Below are 17594 nucleotides of genomic sequence, written 5' to 3' on the forward strand. Positions count from 1 at the left end.
CTGAAGACCACCTAGGCAGCCCTTCCCAAGGTTTCCTGAGTATCAGCTACCCACATACTGAGAGCCCCACACCAACCTCCTGAGGAAATGGAGACATCCTGGTGGGTCCAGTCACTTGAATGAGACTTCCGGCACAGAGCCAGCTCCATCTTTTATTTACCCATCAAGGAGCCACAGGGACATCCCTGGCAGCTTCAGAGGATCTAAAGCCCAGGGCCTAGAACAGGCTCTGGGGACCACTGCTTCGGGACCACAGGTGATTAATATTAGAGGCCTTTAGCTCTACCGGGGATCTCTAGGGGGGCGTGTATATGGTCCTGACCCACCCAGGGTCAGGATCTACCACCTTCACCATGATGTCATACCTCAGTGCCTGTCCCCTTCTCCAGACATAACCAAAGCTGAGATTTTCTTCCTATGGGACATCTGTGAGCTCCATGCTCTCCCAAACCACACAACCTTGGCCTAGAGTCCCTCTGAGGCCAATCACATCAAGGTACCCCACCTGATAGCCCCGTTCCTCAAGTCTCCAGCCCTGGCACCGCCATGCAGTCATCCTGTCCCATGACCATTATCAGTCAGTCATGTGTCCACCACGACACACTGCCCTGGAGCAGGGAACCTGTCACCTGTGTCTGCCATCTTGGGGCCCACAGTCAACAACAGCACAGAACTCTGGAGGGTCCTGTCTGGCCCCCAGGCTAGAAGGGCCTAGGAAACCAAAGACAGAGACAGAGGACAACCTCATCAGATCCTCCTACAGGTCATGTGGCCAAGCTCTGGGGTCCTTTGCCCACCCCACCATGCTCAGTCCCATTGCTTACTGCCTGCTTCCTCGGCCACAGCTCTCTGACACTGAGCTTCGCACGACCAAACCCCAGACCAGCCCACTCCCCACTCCCCCCGACAGACACCAGGTTCCCAAGCACAGAGTGTGGGAACAAAGAGCCAGAGGAGGAAAGGTGAGGCATTCAGGGATGGTCACCAACCTGGCTCAGCCCTGTGGACAGGGACCAGGTGTGAAAAGCTGTGTCTCAGGGGCTGGACAGGCATCTGAGCTTAGAGGGGCCCAAGTGCAGGAGAACTTGCAAGAAACACCAGTCATGGATGCCCAGAGGGCAAGAGTGGAGAGATGTTTGAGCAGCGAAGCCAGAAGCTAGAAACCCTGGTTGAAGGCACTGGGGACTGTGATTTAATGATTTATAAGAAACACGTATTTGGTCATTCAGGTGACCAAACTATATTTCTCAGAAATATTGGGTCTTCATCCACAGTTCCTGAAAACGCTTCAGAGCCATAAAGGTAAAATGGGTGTCTTGTTATTAATGAAGGTGACTTTTGGACCCCACGGAAGGGTGGGAGCTGGTTGCCAGGAGGACCAACCATGCGATTAGAGGGTTGGAACTTTCAATCCCATCCCTCCCAACCTCTGGGGAGGAGAGAGGGGCTGAAGGTTGTATTATCCAATGGCCAATGACTTAGTCAATCATGACTATAATGAAGTCTCCATTAAAAACTCAAGTTTTTTGGTCTCTTTTTTCAGAGTTTCCATGCTGAGGGAACTCGAATGCTTCCATGTGCCACTTAACAGGGTCCCAAGCTCCACAAGGACAGAAGTTCCTTTGTTCAGGACTTTGCCCTATCTATCTCTTCCTCTGGCTGTTGATTCATATGCTTTATTATATCTTTTTAATAAACTGGTAAATGTTAGTGTTTCTCAGATCCCTGACAAAGTATCTCCCTCACCAGCTATCTACAGTTCCTCCATGAGTGCTCTACACCTTTACTTCAGAAAGCTGTGGTCCTCTTCAGGATCTAGAAGTGCTTGGAGTCCTTCTTGACTCTAGGGTTGTGATACTGTGATTTATAATTACATGTGTGGTGTCTATATGTATATTTAGTCATTATCCCTGTTTCTGGCACAGAGCCCCTTTTAGGAATTCCTTGGACTTTCCTAAGTAGTAAGAGCCATCAAGGTGTCTTTTGTTGTGCTAATGAGGTGACTCTGGAAATCACCTAAGGATGGCATCTGGTTGCCAGTGAAGCCAACCTTGCGGTTAGAGGGTTGTAGAACTTTCAGCCCCCACCACCTCCAGGGAGGAGATCCAGGCTGGAGATGGAGTTCAATTGCCAATGAAGCCTCCATAAAACCCCAAAGGACAGGGATTGGAGAGCTTTCAGGTTGGATAATAACCAGTAATCTGGTAAGTAGAATGTTTTTCTGAGTCCTGTGAGCCACTCTAGCAAGTTAATCAAACCCAAGGAGGAGGTCACAGGAACGTCCAATCTAGAGCCAGGTGGTCAGAAGCACAGGAGAACCTGGACTTGGGACTGGCATCGGAAGGGGAAGGGGAGGTCTTGTAGGACTGAGCCCTTAACCCAGAGCTGTCCCTGGATAGACAGTGTCAGAACTGAGTTGAGTTATAGGATGCCCAGCTGGGGTCAGAGAATTCCTTGGTGGTGTCGGGGGCAAAATTGGAAATTGGCGCTAGAACCCTTAGATTGCATGAGTGGACTGGAGAACTCAGGGGGAGGACAAGGGGGATTCAGAAGGTGATGGAGACAGGCTCAGTGATGCTGGAGGTCACTGAGAGGATGCGCCCACCAGCTGACCCATGATAAACCCAGGCAATTAGAGGCTCTTCACCCCCTCCACTCTCCATGGAATGTAAGTTCTGCTTGCCCTCCTTGCTCCCAGAGGTTGCTCCAGGCAGCGTCTTGAGCTAGTGACATGGTGTTGAGACTTTTTGGATGGTATACATGACTGAACCCAGTTAAGAGCTCTATATAAACTTCTAAGATGTGGTAGATGGGTGCAGAGATCTACTCATCTTGCTGCCACCCCAGACATGCCTCATAGGTAAGTCCCCTAGCTTACTAACCCTGCCGCCTCCCAGTCTGGAGTGGCTTGCCTCTTTCTTGGGTCTCTTCCTGCCTTCCATGTAAGGGGACTGGTTCCAGATTTCACTTGGGAAGCCCCTGAAGAGCTTACAAACCTACAAGTGATCACCGCACTAAACCAGAATGTCCTGCCAGTGAGCACCATCTGAGAAAGGGATGGGTTCTCCTGGGAAGTAACCTCTCTCCATCAGGGAAGCATCCAGCCACCACTAGCCTAAGATGCCTCCGGAGGAAATTCCAGCATCAGAAAGGCAGTGAGCCAGGAGTCCAAGTCGCTACCACCCCTGAGAGTTTAGGAGATGTGCCACCCTCCGACTTGTCCCCATTTGGACATGGATTCACTGTGTGACTTCAGTCAGTCACTCTCTTTCTCCAGCTCTCAGTACCCAGTAGTGGTTCCTTTCAGAGTTCTGCCAGATTTGCCACTTCCTGATTTACTAAGCCAGCCAAGGTTCCCCACCCTCACACACACACACAGACACAAGGTAGCCCCACTCAAAGAGAACGCAGCCCAGAATCCCCAGGGCCCCACTGGGAGGAAGTATTTCCAAATGGATAGTCCCCCAGTGCCTCCTGGGAGGTGGAGCTGACCCAGAGGGAAGGTCAGGAGTTCTACTGACCAGGAAGAAAGAACCCTGCAGGGTATATTTAGCTCCCTAAAAATAACGGGAAGCCAGAGATGAGGGCTGGGAATTGTCTGCGAGGACTGGAAGAGCACTGGAAAGGCTGGGGGAGGGGCAGGAAGGACAATGGAGCAAAGGAAGAGGGTCTAACACGTTCCGGTGGGCAGGGGAGGGGGATGTCTGTCTCCCTTCCCTTGTGATCTGCCACCCAGATGACTCAGATATTCCAGATCTGGAGATGGGGTGGGGAAGTGAGGGAGGGCTACCGAGGAGATTGGGGGAGCCATCACCAAAGTTGCCCAGGAAGCTTGGGGAGTCATCAGGTTTCTAGTAAAGAACCAATCCCTGGGGGTGCCTGGGTGGCTCAGTTGTTAAGCGTCTGCCTTCGGCTCAGGTCATGATCCCAGGATCCTGGGATCGAGCCCCACATCGAGCTCCCTGCTCTGCGGGAAGCCTGCTTCTCCCTCTCCCACTGCCCCTGCTTGTGTTCCCTCTCTCACTGTCTCTCTCTCTGTCAAATAAATAAATAAAATCTTTAAAAAAAAAAAAAAAAGAAGGAACCAATCCCTGGAGGTGACCATGCCTCCCTCCAGGGCAGGAGGGTACCCAGGGGCAGGCCAAGCTGGTGTGAGGCAAGGCTGACTTGAGCCCCACAGGAAGGGCCAGGGCTCCCTCCTGTCCCCTTCCCGTCCCCTCCATGCCAATTCCCCTCCCTGGCCAGAGCTCGGGGGGGGCCAGGGCTGGTTGCTGGCAGATGGGCTATGACACACCACTGGCATCAGAAAGGCAAGGCCTCAGACCAGACGCTAGCCTGATGCAAAGGCCCAGTGGGCACTTACCCCTGTGGGCTGCTTCTTGGCATCCAGCAGGGGGGCGTTGAAGCTGGCAGACAGACTGGGGGTGGCGAGAACCTCCCGGAGTGGGACTTGGGCTTCCCCCAAGAACCTAAGTGGAGAGAAAAGTAGAATGTAGAGAACTAGCTTAATGTGCCTGGCTCTTCTTCCAACATACCACCCCCCGCCAGCACCTTACCACACAAACACCCTGCAGACAAAACTGATCTGCCTCGAACACCACAGTCCCTTAGAACCCCTCAAGGCTCCCTAGCCCCCTGCCCCCAGTCACCCCATGCATCATCCCTGGAGGGTCAGGCTCCCCCTTCCCTGCACAAGGATGAGAGACACCTTCCCTTCTCCCAAGGTCAGATTTCTGCCTCTCCCCAGAGGGCCAGACCCACCACCCCTGTCCACCTGGATACTCCCATAGAAGGGCTGCCTTGCCCATCAGACCTCAGCAATCCACCGGTCTCCTGAAAGCAGGGGACCCCTGCAGGGGGACCCCACCACCACACCTGCTTGCTCCGCAGCCACATTGACACAGGCCGTCTATCCCGGGTTCCCAGGGCTCGGCCAGCAATGGTCATAAATGAAAAACAGTCTTTATTGTCTTCAGGGACAGGGAGAAAAGCAAATTGGGGAAGGGCAGACATACCCCACTCCCAAGAGAGGCCAGGGACTATCACACCACATATACATAAGGCAGAATCTCCGAGTGAGGGGTGGGGGCCCCATAAACGAACGGGCTCTTAGGATAGAGTAGGTCACCGAGTGATGACCAGTTAAGGGACCCTTCCAAACAGTGCCAAGGAAAAAGTTTGTGTTCCCTGCTAAGAAATGGGCAAACTGCATCCGATGTGGAGCATGATCTCATGATCACTACCTGAGCCGAAACCAAGAGTCGAACGTTTAACCGACTAAGCCACCCAGATGCCCCTAAATAGCTGATTTTAACACTGGCTGCTCACAGTGAGAGATCACCTCACATTCATTAGGATGGCTACTATCCAAAAAACAGGAAACAACAAAAGTTGGTAAGGATGTGGAGAAATTGGAACCCTTGTGCTCTGCTGACGGGCATGGAAAAAAGGGAATGCAAAAATGGATCAAACCATATAATCTAGCAATTCTACTTCTGGGTATATACTCAAAAGAACTGGGGTGCCTGGGTGGCTCAGTTGTTAAGCATCTGCCTTCGGCTCAGGTCATGGTCCCGGGGTCCTGGGATCGAGCCCCACATCGGGCTTCCTGCTCGGCGGAGAGCCTGCTTCTCCTTCTCCCACTCTCCCTGCTTGTGTTCCCTCTCTCACTGTGTCTCTCTCTGTCAAATAAATAAATAAAACCTTAAAAAAAAAAAAAAAAGAATCTTGAAACCAGGGACTTGAAGAGATATTTGTACACCCCCATTCATAACAGCATTATTCACAATCACCAAAAAATAAAAGCAACACAAGTGTCTATCAACAGATGAATGGATAAATAAACGAATGGATAAATAAAATGCAATAAAAATTAAAATAAAATTAATTAATTAAAATAAATTAAATAAAAACATGCATACAATGAAATATTACTTAGCCTTAAAAAAGAACGAAATTCTGACACATGCTACAACATGGATGAACCTTGGAGACATGATGCTGAGTGAAATAAGACAGACACAAAAGGACGAATACTGTATGATTCCATGTATATGAGGTTCCCAAAATAAGCAAGTTCATGAAGAAAGTAAAACAGAGGTTACCAGGGGCTGGGGGTAGGGGAAATGGGGAGTTATTATTTAGTAGGTACAGAGTTTCAGTTTGGGAAGATGAAAAAGTTGTGGGGTGGTGAAGGTTGCACAACAGTGTGAATGTGCTTAATGCCACTGAGCTGTACATTTAGAATAGTTGAAATGGCAAGTTTTGTTATATATATTTTACCACGATAAAAACAATTAATTAATAGCTGCTTATTAACTATTAATAGCCGCTCAATAAAATCACTTGAGCTCCATTCTTCTTGGAAACAGTGGACTCTTGGTCACCTTACAGGTTCCCTTGCTAGCAAGGCAGGAGCATGGTGTGTGCTGAATTTTGTAACATTTTTCTAACATTTCTTTAAAGAAAGGGCTAAAGCGAGAGACGTTCACTCACATTCATTCCTCGTGATGCTAGAAAATTCCCCATCTTCTAGAATTTGGACTGGTGTGTGCTATATTCCTTTGCAGCGCGGAGCAGGCTTGTAGCACAGCTTACTAAGCAGGGGCTCCCGGAGGGTGTCCGCCCCAGGGCCAGCGTGGGGAAGGCACCTGCCACCAGTGTGTTGACTGAAGTATCCTCAGTGTCACCAGCTAGCTCCCAAGACCTGACCTTTACTGCTCAGCTGCTTGTACCCACCGACCTTTGTTCCACATTTTCCCATTAGCGCTTCTATCCAGCTTATCTCTTCACTCAGGAAAAAGAACCCACTAGCATAGCATCTCCAGCCGGAAACCGCAACTGCCCCTCAAACCCTAATGACTGCCCTGGTGAAGAGCTCCGGCAGCCCAGACCATCCAGACCAGTTCGGGCTTCACTCCCCATTGACACCTGTGCAGACAGACCACGGAGGGACCCATGGAGTGAGGGACAGTTACCGCTACCTCATGCTAATAGTAAATCCCCGCCCAAGTTGGAGCACAAGCCTCATTTACATAACATACAATGTTAGGATAGGCATGTCTCCTTGAGGCGCACGACCGACCTCGTGCCCGTCTCCACACAGATGACAAGCCTCCCCTACCTAAATATTTTCAATAAAAGGAACCCATTCACCCCTTGCTAGGGGAGTCACGGCTTTGGAAGCTATTCCCCGCGATCTTACTTGCGGCAAAGAAAGCTTCCTTTGAGCAACAGCTCCAGCTGGGGTCGTCTCTATCTGTGACTCACCGAGGAGCAAACTCATGTTAGTGAGCTGGGGTTACGTCAGGACCCAGGCATCGTCAAAATGACAAGACCGTCGGTGTAAAAGACCCGTGAATCCGTGCGACATTGGCAACCAGAGTCCCCCGTCCTTCACGGGGAAAGTGGGGCGGCAGAGCAGAGGGACTGGCTCCAGCAGGCGGATGACAGAGCCTGCCCTCGAACTCGGGTCCTCCGATTCCCCGAGGGATCCGCTGGGGAAGCGGAAGGCAGAACGGGCAGTGGGAGCTGAGAGGGGGGCAGGTCCCGCGGTGCAGCCATGCTGCGGGCGCTCCAGCTCCGGAGCCGGGGCCGCGGCGGCCAGAGCCGACCTGCCCTCTGCGGCCTCCCTTTCTGGCCCCGGGCCCGCCGGCCCGCCGGCCCCCCGCCCCCGGAGAATTCCCGGAAGTGGGGCGGGAACAATGGGAGGAAATGCAGCGGGAGGGCCGGCCCCACCCCTGTCAGCCCAGGCACCTCCGGAGGCTGGGAGACCTGGGCCAGGAGGGACCGCTTGTTATTTCCTCCCTTAACGTCTTGCCGGACCTTGAAATGCCCCCACCTCCCACCCCTGCCACAGGCCTTGGGACCAGTCCTTTGGAGGAGCTGGGTGGCCGTCACAAGCCCCCACGCCCCTGGGAAGAGAGCCTGGAGGCCGCACAGCAGGCTGGCTGTCCCCAAGCCTAAGGAGCAGGCAGCCCCAGAGTGGGCCCACAGAATTGCTCTGGGAGGCCAGACTGGGTTGGCCGGGCTCCCTGGGGAGGTGGGATGGGCCTGAGGCTTGATCACAGGAAACCCCATGGCCACTCTTCATTCATTCTTTCACTGTGGATGGAGGAGAGGTGGCTTTATTCAGGCAGCCTCGGCGGAGGAGGGCCCAGATGTTCAGGGAGACCCACCGCATCCAAAGATCAAGACGAAGGCACAGACCCTAGGGCCCAGGGGCCTACACGAGCCAGCAATGCCCCACGCTCAGTGGCAGTGGGTGGCACCAACCAGTGGCCACTTGTGGCAGGCAGGATTCATTAAGGGTCAAAGGAGGGGCCTGGGGGTCCTGCACAGGCCGCGTCAGTGCCAGCTCTGAGTGTGGGCAGAGCCAGGCAGGTGGGAAGGAAACCCCCTTGGCCCCACCACCTGCAACCTACAGTAGGAAAATGTCACTGCTTCCCCAGCCTTCCCAGACCTGCCATCCCTCTCGGCAGCGTTGTGTTCTGGACCACTGGAACGTGGGCACAGGAGAAATGTGAGGGCTGAAATCCCAGCTGCCATCCCACAGACTGAGAGGGAGTTCAGGAATTGGTGTGGAGGAGGGAGGAGAGGTCCAGTTCACACATTGACAAGGCACACATTTTTCCTCCATGGATAAAGATCTGGCACCCAGACTCATCACCCAGTAGGGCTACTGTCCTGTCGGAGATGGGAGAAATGCTCTGGGGTAGCAGCCTCCCAATCTGAGCCGTAAGTGGGAGCTATAAATTAAAGTGGCCAAGTAAGTTTATTTTAATGAAGCACAAAGAAATCTAAACAATTTTATTTCAAAACATTGGGCCTTTTTTACAATATTGTTTATAAGAACAAAATACAGGAGGCAACCCAAATGTCCATCCTAGAAGGTGCGTGAATAACGTACAGTACAGCCATATGATGGAATACTGCACAACTATACAAATAATGAGGAGTACACCATTGACTTATATATGGAAAATCTTCAAGATATGCTGTGAAATGATAAAACAGAGTACAAGAGTGTGTATAGGGGCACCTGGGTGGCTCAGTCGGTTAAGCGTCTGCCTTCGGCTCAGGTCATGATCCCAGGGTTCTGGGATCAAGCCCCGTGTCCAGTTCCATCCTCAGTGGGGAGTCTGCTTCTCCCTCTCCCTCTGCCTGCCACTCCCCCTGCTTGTGCTCTTTCCTCTTTCTCTCTCTCTCTTTCAAAAAAATAAATAAAATCTTTTTTTTTTAAGATTTTTTTTTTATTTATTTATTCATGAGAGACAGAGAGAGAGAGAGACGGAGGCAGAGGGAGAAGCAGGCTCCCCGTGGAGTGGGGAGCCCGATGCGGGACTCGATCCCAGGACCCTGGGATCATGACCTGAGCCGAAGTCAGACGCTTAACCGACTGAGCCACCCAGGTGTCCCTCAAAAAAATAAATAAAATCTTAAGAAAAAAAAAAAAAGAGTGCTCGCTTGCTCTCTAAATAAATAAATAAATAAAATCTTTTTAAAAAAGATACTATTTGGTCAACTGATAGGACAGAATACGAATGGTGAATTAGGTGGAAGTCTGGCAGCCATGTTAAGTTTACTGAAGTTGATAATGACACTGTGATTATGTAAAAGACTATCCCTATTCTTAGGAAATATTTAGGGATTTTTCCTAAATAAGTATTTAGGGATAAAAGGCCATGACAACTATAACTTATCCTCAAAGGGGAGAGAGGGGGGAAGGAAGGAAGAAAAGGGGAAGGAGGGAGAGGAGAGGGACTAATATAAAGCAAATGTGGTAGAATGTTAATCAGTGACTGAGTAAAGAGTATAAGGAATGTTCTTTGTTCTATTTTGGTAACTTTTCTGTAAGTTCGAAATTATTTCTTTAAAAAGCTCCAGAAGTATTTCCATGTGTCAGTTTCTCCTTCTTTACTTTCTAAACTAAGACAAGGACATGTCAACTAAAAATACGTATATTACAACACAAACCCATTCATCACTGACTCAGCAGTCCCTCCCCGTCACTAGAGTCAATGAATCAGGCATGATGGGAAAGTCAGCGAGTCCCTGGCTGGCAGGACACACAAACACGCACACACACACACACACACACACGCAGACTTGTGTGCACTCAGGGAAGATTTAAGATCCCTGGGAGGAGACGGCCATAAGCTGCGGCCCCCCCAAGCCCTCAGCCATGTGTGCCTGGCAGTGAGGGGCAGGAAATGAGGGACAGCCGGACATTCCCACCCCCTGAGCCCGCCTGACCTCTGGCAGCCTTCCCGCCAGTATCTGATTCCCCAGGGGCTGCCCAAGGGTAACTAAACAGTTTTCCACTTCAATCCAGAGAAAGACAAAAGAAAAATTATTCTGAAACCTAGGGGTGTCCTGGAGAGAATTCAGGACAAAATATAAAAATCCTTGGAAAATCAGGGTACGGTCAACACTTCCGCACATGCTGAGAACAATGAGATGGTGAACTGTAAATATTCCTGCCTCCCAAATATTCCAGAAAGGGGGGGCCTGTAAACCGGCCTACTGAAACCCAGAGGCTGAACTTAGGCCTACTTTCCCCAACTTTTAGCAATAGCAAACCATCACTCTGTCTTTTTAAAGATTTTATTTATTTTTTGACAGAGAAAGAGACAGCAAGAGAGGGAACACAAGCAAGGGAAGTGGGAAAGGGAGAAGCAGGCTTCCCGAGGAGCAGGGAGCCCGATGTGGGGCTCGATTCCAGGATCCTGGGATCATGACCTGAGACAAAGGCAGATGCTTAACCAACTGAGCCACCCAGGTACTCCCACTCTGTCTTTTTAAATGTCTAAGTGCACACACACACAGCTGGGTGAGTGTCTATTCCTATGTGGGAATAACATTTGTCAGCAGAGAGAAAATATCCTCCACACATAAAACAGACCGAGAGTTCATATTCCTGATAGGATCCCAAACACACAAACTGCTATGAATTAGTAAGAAAAAAAACAAGCAACTCAAAATATAAGGATAGGCAATTGACAAAAGAAGAAATACAAATGGGCAATAAAACACATGAAAAGATGCCCAACTTCACAAGTAGTCAAGAAAACACAGTTTAGGGGTGCCTGGCTGGCCCGGTCGGTAGAGCATGCACTCTTGATCTCTGGGTTGTAAGTTTGAGCCCCATGTTGGGTGTAGAGATTACTTAAAAATAAAATCTTAAAGGGGCACCTGGGTGGCTCAGTGGGTTAAGCATCTGCCTTCGGCTCAGGTCATGATCCCAGGGTCCTGGGATCGGGCCCCACATCAGGCTCCCTGCTCAGTGGGGAGCCTGCTTCTCCCTCTCCTCCCTGCTCGTACTCTCTCGCGCTCCCTCTCAAATAAAAAAATTAAATCATTAATTAATTACTTAATTTAAGGGAGCTGATCAATCCACACTAACCTCGGAAAGGGTCCATGATGGTATAGACTATGTACAGCGCGATTCCAGTTTTGCTTAAATGCACGCACACACATTTAGTAAGCAGATGCTGGCACAGGCTGAGGAAAAGTTGAGAAAGATACGCACCAAATTGTCAACAATGGACACACTGGAGGGAAAGGAAGCAGCAGATGGGGAAAGGGTGGGAAAACCTGCACTTCCCCCGTTATAACTTTTTAAGAATGGAGGTTACTTTTGCTTGTTAAAAAACACAATTTGTATATTCTTATGGGGGTTTTTTTTAGTTTTTTTTAAATAAAAGAATGTGTGTGCGCAGAGGTGTGCGGCTTGTTGGCGCACACTCCGGTATGGTCATGTGCCCACGTGGGGCGTGTGGTGCTATGCTCACAGTTGGTGTGGTTTGTGTATGTGAGTCTCCATGGATCCACCAGTCCCTACGTACTAAGCACCTTCAATGTGCCAAGCACCAAGTAGGCGTCTGACACCCACACATTATCTCACACAAGCTTCATGACAACCATGCAACGTAGGTCCTGTTATGGCCATTACCCAGATGGGGCAACGGGTTCAGAGAAATCCAGGTCGCAGCATCAGGATGAGGCTCACTTCTGAGAGGGGGATCCCTGAAAGCAGCCTTTGACCCTCATTCCCGTGCCACCACCCCTGCCCTACTGGCTCTGTAGACAGCTGGAGAACTGAGGCCACCCGCTCCCGCTGGGATGGAACCCCTGGACCACACCAACACGCCCCCTGTGCGGCCCACGGACACCATCCGGCCAGGCCCCTCCCCTAGGCACCTCTGCCAGGGCCTGTGCATTCCTGCGCAGGGCTCCCCTTGTTCAGGACGAAGACTCTGGCTCAGCTCCTTCCGAGAAAACCCCACATTCCCCAATACATTAAGCCTGTTGTCCCAGGAGGCACCAGGATACCCCCACCCCCACCCTGAGGGCACCGAGGCCTACTCCCAGCTCAGAGGCAGCCCTACAAGCGATCGTCACCGAAGTCAGGAAGACCACCATCCCCAAAATATCTCCTCAAAGCCTATCATGGTGTCTGCCGCTCACCATTCACATTCCCCTGGTGGTCTAAATAGAGTCCAGCATCGACAGCATGGTCCCCCAGGCTCCTAGAAGGGCAAAACATTAAGCCATAGGCTGCCATCAACACTTCAGTATGAATTAGTCCCTTTTCAAACCATCGCTGGCTGAGAGCGGGCTGTGCTGGGAAAGGCTGAGTCAGTGGGAAATGAAGCAAGTGGCGCCGCAGGAGAGCAGCCCAGGAGAGATCTGGAAAGAGGATGTGCCAAAAGGAACTGCCATTCACGGAGCGGCCTCTCCATGGCAGTTCCCTGAGATGCACTTGTGCAACTGATGCAACGCTTCCCCGAGGAGAAAGAAACAGAGGCTCAGGGAGCTTCGCTGAGACTAAGCCCCGGTGCCCCCCGAAGTCCACACTCATTCCACAGGGCCAAGTTGTCAAGCCCTGTGTGACAGCTGCAAGAGGAAGGAGGATGAGACACCTGGGTGGCTCAGTGGGATGAGCGTTCGGCTCAGGTCGTGATCTCCGGTCATGATCTCGGGGTTGTGGGATCGACCCCCCCATCCATCTGCTTGAGATTCTCTCCCTCAATCCCTTCCCCCACTAGCATGGGCTCTCTCTCTTTAAAATAAATAAGTAAATTGGGGCGCCTGGGTGGCCGGTTGGTTAAGCGACTGCCTTCGGCTCAGGTCATGATCCTGGAGTCCCGGGATCGAGTCCCGCATCGGGCTCCCTGCTCAGCAGGGAGTCTGCTTCTCCCTCTGACCCTCCCCCCTCTCATGCTCTCTCTCTCTCATTCTCTCTCTCAAATAAATAAATAAAATCTTTAAAAAAATAAAATAAGTAAAATAAAATAAAATAAAATAAATAAGTAAATAAAACTTAAAAAAAAAAAAAAAACAGGAAGAAGAAGGAGCAGGCATTCAGAGAGCTTCCCAAACTGCCTCCTGGGCCCCCAGCTAGTTGTAGGGACCATGACGGATGACCCATATCACAGGAAAGCAAGGGCAGGCAAGGCTCTGGGTGGGGGTGAGGGACTCCTTAATGTTGCACCTTATAGAGTCACCAGGTCACTAAGAGGTTCCGAGTATTCCAAAGAAATCGCTACTACAAACATGAACTACTGTGAACAGGCTTTTTTTTTTTTTTTTTAAGATTTTATTTATTTATTTGACAGAGAGAGACACAGCGAGAGAGGGAACACAAGCAGGGGGAGTGGGAGAGGAAGAAGCAGGCTCCCCACAGAGCAGGGAGCCCGATGCGGGACTCGATCCCAGGACCCTGGGATCATGACCTGAGCTGAAGGCAGTCACTTAACCAACTGAGCCACCCAGGCGCCCTGAACAGGCTTTTTTAAAGCAACATGCCTCCTGACCAATTCCTGGTGTAAAGTTCGGGGTCCTTCTATACTGCTTGTTTAAAGAGAGATGGGGGGGCGCCTGGGTGGCTCAGTCATTAAGCATCTGCCTTCAGCTCGGGTCATGATCCCAGGGTCCTGGGATCAAGTCCCGAATCGAGCTCCTTTCTCAGCAGGGAGCCTGCTTCTCCCTCTGTCTGCCGCTCCCCCTGCTTGTGCTCTCTCTCTCTCTGTCTCTGACAAATAAATAAAATCTTTAATAAATAAATAAATAAATAAATAAAATAAAGGGAGATGGGGTGCACGGTCACTCTTAGAGAGATCAAATACAGAATCCCCTATTAGGTTTATATTTCAGATAAACAATGAATAATTTTTTATTATAAGCATGTCCCATGCAATATTTGGGACAAACTTAACTGGGTGTCCCGAATGTTTCTTTGTTGAATCTGGCCACCCTACCCCAGGCCTGGCCTGGAGCCAGGGAGGAACATTTTGACCCTGGTGTTTTTTGGACAGGTAGATTTTTTGACCCGATGGAGACTTTTGCTTCCATGTGTATGTTTACCAAATATTTAAATAAAAAATACACCTACATTAATTAATTTCCATGGAAAAGGCATTCTCCAGAAAATTAAATTAAATTAAATTAACCACATTTGATTTGTTGACATATTTTCTATACAGTGCAATTAACTATTTCTTTTTTCCTCATTTGTATTTGACTGAAATTACTGTCATGGGTAACAATTATTTTCTGTTTAAATTTCCCAACACAGATTTGGCTCAAAGATTTTTTTTTTCTCCCTGTTTTTGGTTCCTATCAGCTCTAACAAATATAGCTCCTTTCGATTTTGAGTTTTCTCTTATGGAATTATTTCTATTAAGTCCAATTTTCCCTAGGTCAGTGTTTACAAATACCAACAAGATTCCTCATTCCCTTTTTCATTTCCTTCACGATTCTACCATGTGCGGTTTTAGCCATGATTATTTCACGGTGGTCATGTCCACGAGGAATCACACATGTGCACTATTACAAGAGTGACAGTTTATATTTATTTCCTGGCTAATCCATGAAAAAAATTGAGAGCACTTCCTTGCAGTGGGTGTGTTCGACCTTGGATGCACACTGGGCTCCCCCAGTGATGTCCGCACCCCACTCCAGAGTTTCTTGTTTAATCAATTTGCTGTGCAGCCCAGACACTGATCTCTTTTAAAGCTCCCACATCAGGGGGCGCCTGGGTGGTTCAGCCTCTTGGTTTCAGTTCAGGTCATGATCTCAGGGTCCTGGGAGGGAGCCCTTCATCGGGCTCCCTGCTCATCAGGGAGTCTGCTTGAGGATTCTCTCCCTTTCCCTCTGGCCCTCCCTGGCCCTCCCTGCTCACACTCTTTCTCTCTCTCTCTCTGTCTCTAAAATAAATAAATAAATCTTTAAATAAAAGTGGGGGGCGCCTGGGTGGCTCAGTCAGTTAAGCGTCTGACTTCAGCTCAGGTCATGATCTCAGGGTCCTGGGATTGAGCCCTGTGTTGGGCTTCCTGCTCAGTGGAGAGTCTGCTTCTTTCTCTCCCTCTGCCCCTACACCCCACTCATGCTCTCTCCCTCTCTCTCAAATAAATAAATAAAATCTTTAAAAAAGAGAGAGAGAAAACAGCTCCCACGTCATTCTAATATGCAGCCAGGGTTGGAACACTCTTGTAAAAATCTAGAGCTATGCTTTCCAACACAGGAGCCACTAGGCATGTTAGCTATTTAAATTTAAATTGACTCTGAGCAGCCCAGAGTAAACAGGGAGCTGTTCTGTGCGGCCTGAGACAGGAGTCAGGACCTCCCGCTGGGCTTTCCACAGTGTCTCCTACCCACAGGAGTGGAGTTTCCTTTTCTGTGCATTTCAGACCTGGTTTTATCCACACAAAGTTGGCCCAGCTCTGCAGTTGGCTCTGGGGTCCCTGGGGCTCAGGGTGGGTGGGTGCTAAGCAGCCAGGAGGCAGTTCCCAGCCCCTGCTCCCCTCCTCCAGCATGGAGGGCTCCCCAAGCTCGCTTTCTGGGCCAGCAGACCAGTCTGGTATACTGAGGCCACTCCAAATTGCCAATGGTCATCAGGGGAAACACAGCAGCGTCAAATGCCACAGAGGCCTTGGGGACAGAGAGGAGAGTGGAGGTGGAGAAGAGCTGGAGGGGACAAAGGGAGAGAGGAGGGAGGAGAAGCAAAGTGCGAGACTTATGAGACAGAGGTGCTGAGGGAGGGGCTGTGAGGAATGAGGGAGCTCTGGGGGACCTCTAGAAACAGATGGAGGTAGAGCGAGGAGGTTAGGTGGAGGGAGAGGAGGCAAGACAGAGGGAGACCAAGAATTAACAGCAGTGGAGGCTCTGGTCCACCTCAGTTGGGAGAAGCCCAAGGAGGACGCTTTGTGAGCTCACAGCACACAGGCCCAGGAGGCCCAGAAATGACGGAGGTCCTCACTGAAATCCTGAGGTCAGATGACAACAGCCACTGTCACGCCTGTCATTTCCTTCTTGGCTTCCTGACCGGACAGTGACAATGTGAAGGCAGAAAGTAGGTGTTCTTCCCGTTCTTTTTTTTTTAAGATTTATTTATTTATTTGGGGGGGGGGAGGGACAGAGGGAGAGGGAGAGAGTCTTTTTTGTTGTTGTTGTTTTTAATTTATTTGACAGACAGAGAGAGACACAGCAAGAGAGGGAACACAAGCAGGGGGAGTGGGAGAGGGAGAAGCAGGCTTCCTGCCAAGCAGGGAGTCTGATGCGGGGCTCAATCCCAGGACCCCGGGATCATGACCTGAGCCAAAGGCAGACGCTTAACAACTGAGCCACCCAGGCGTCCCGAGAGGGAAAGAGAGTCTTAAGCAGACTCCACGCTGAGCGCGGGGCTCGATCTCACAACCCTGAGCTCACGACCTGAGCAGAAACCAAGAGTTGGATGCTCAACCGACTGTGCCACCCTGGCGTCCCCAGAGAGTAGGTGTCCTATTTAAATTTTTCGTTAAACTGAAACCACTGAATTTTTTTCCCCTTTCTCTTTCAAAATGTAAAATGTCACTTCCTGGTATATTTCTTACTTTTATCGCTTTGGAATTGTTAGTACTTTTAATCTCGGATTCTCTTCTCACCATCAATGTATAGGACGGAAGTCCCATGGGGTCTGACCGCGGGGGCACACGGCCTTGCGTATCCTGCCTCCCCACCACGGCTCCAGCAGCTTCCCCCTCAGGCCCCAACAGTCAAACAAACTGCCTCAGAGGCTGCATACCCCACGGACTACCATACTGAAGCCACAACTCCATTATTCCCACACATGCCAGCGTGGTTTGGGCAACCTCGGAAATTCTTCAGATATTTATGAATATAAGTTCAAATTTAAATTTAGTTTAATGCAAATTTAATTTTTAATTGCTAGAAATGCAAAAAAAATTTTAAGATTTTATTTATTTATCTGACAGAGAGAGACATAGCGAGAGAGGGAACACAAGCAGGGGGAGTGGGAGAGGGAGAAGCAGGCTTCCCTCTGAGCAGGGAGCCCGATGCGGGACTCGATCCCAGGACCCCGGGATCATGACCTGAGTGGAAGGCAGACGTTTAACTGACTGAGCCACCCAGGCGCCCCACTAGAACTGCAAATTTAAGAAATGTTTGGAAAACTCAAAACCTACATGCAAGTAGTTATAAGAAAGAAGTTTCTAGTAAATTGGGAAGTTTTGAGAATTAGCAACTCTGGAAATTGAAGTTTGAGGAACTGATTTCCAGCACTGACCCTGCAGTGAACTTGTGTTCAGGGAGAT

At 50.0% G+C, this 17594-nt stretch overlaps 1 protein-coding gene across 14 annotated transcripts in view; it reads right to left on the minus strand.

The window, feature by feature from the left end:
• Positions 1-17594, minus strand: part of DYSF (dysferlin) — a 203115-nt gene that overhangs the window by 160246 nt on the left and 25275 nt on the right. For all 14 annotated transcript variants that reach the window (XM_021699074.1, XM_021699070.1, XM_021699072.1 and 11 more), the window contains exon 4: positions 4364-4469. In XM_021699074.1, the coding sequence (XP_021554749.1) occupies positions 4364-4469 (106 nt within the window). The remainder of the gene's footprint in view (positions 1-4363; positions 4470-17594) is intronic.

The sequence above is a fragment of the Neomonachus schauinslandi genome, chromosome 10 (assembly GCF_002201575.2).
Source record: "Neomonachus schauinslandi chromosome 10, ASM220157v2, whole genome shotgun sequence".
Lineage (NCBI taxonomy): Eukaryota > Metazoa > Chordata > Mammalia > Carnivora > Phocidae > Neomonachus > Neomonachus schauinslandi.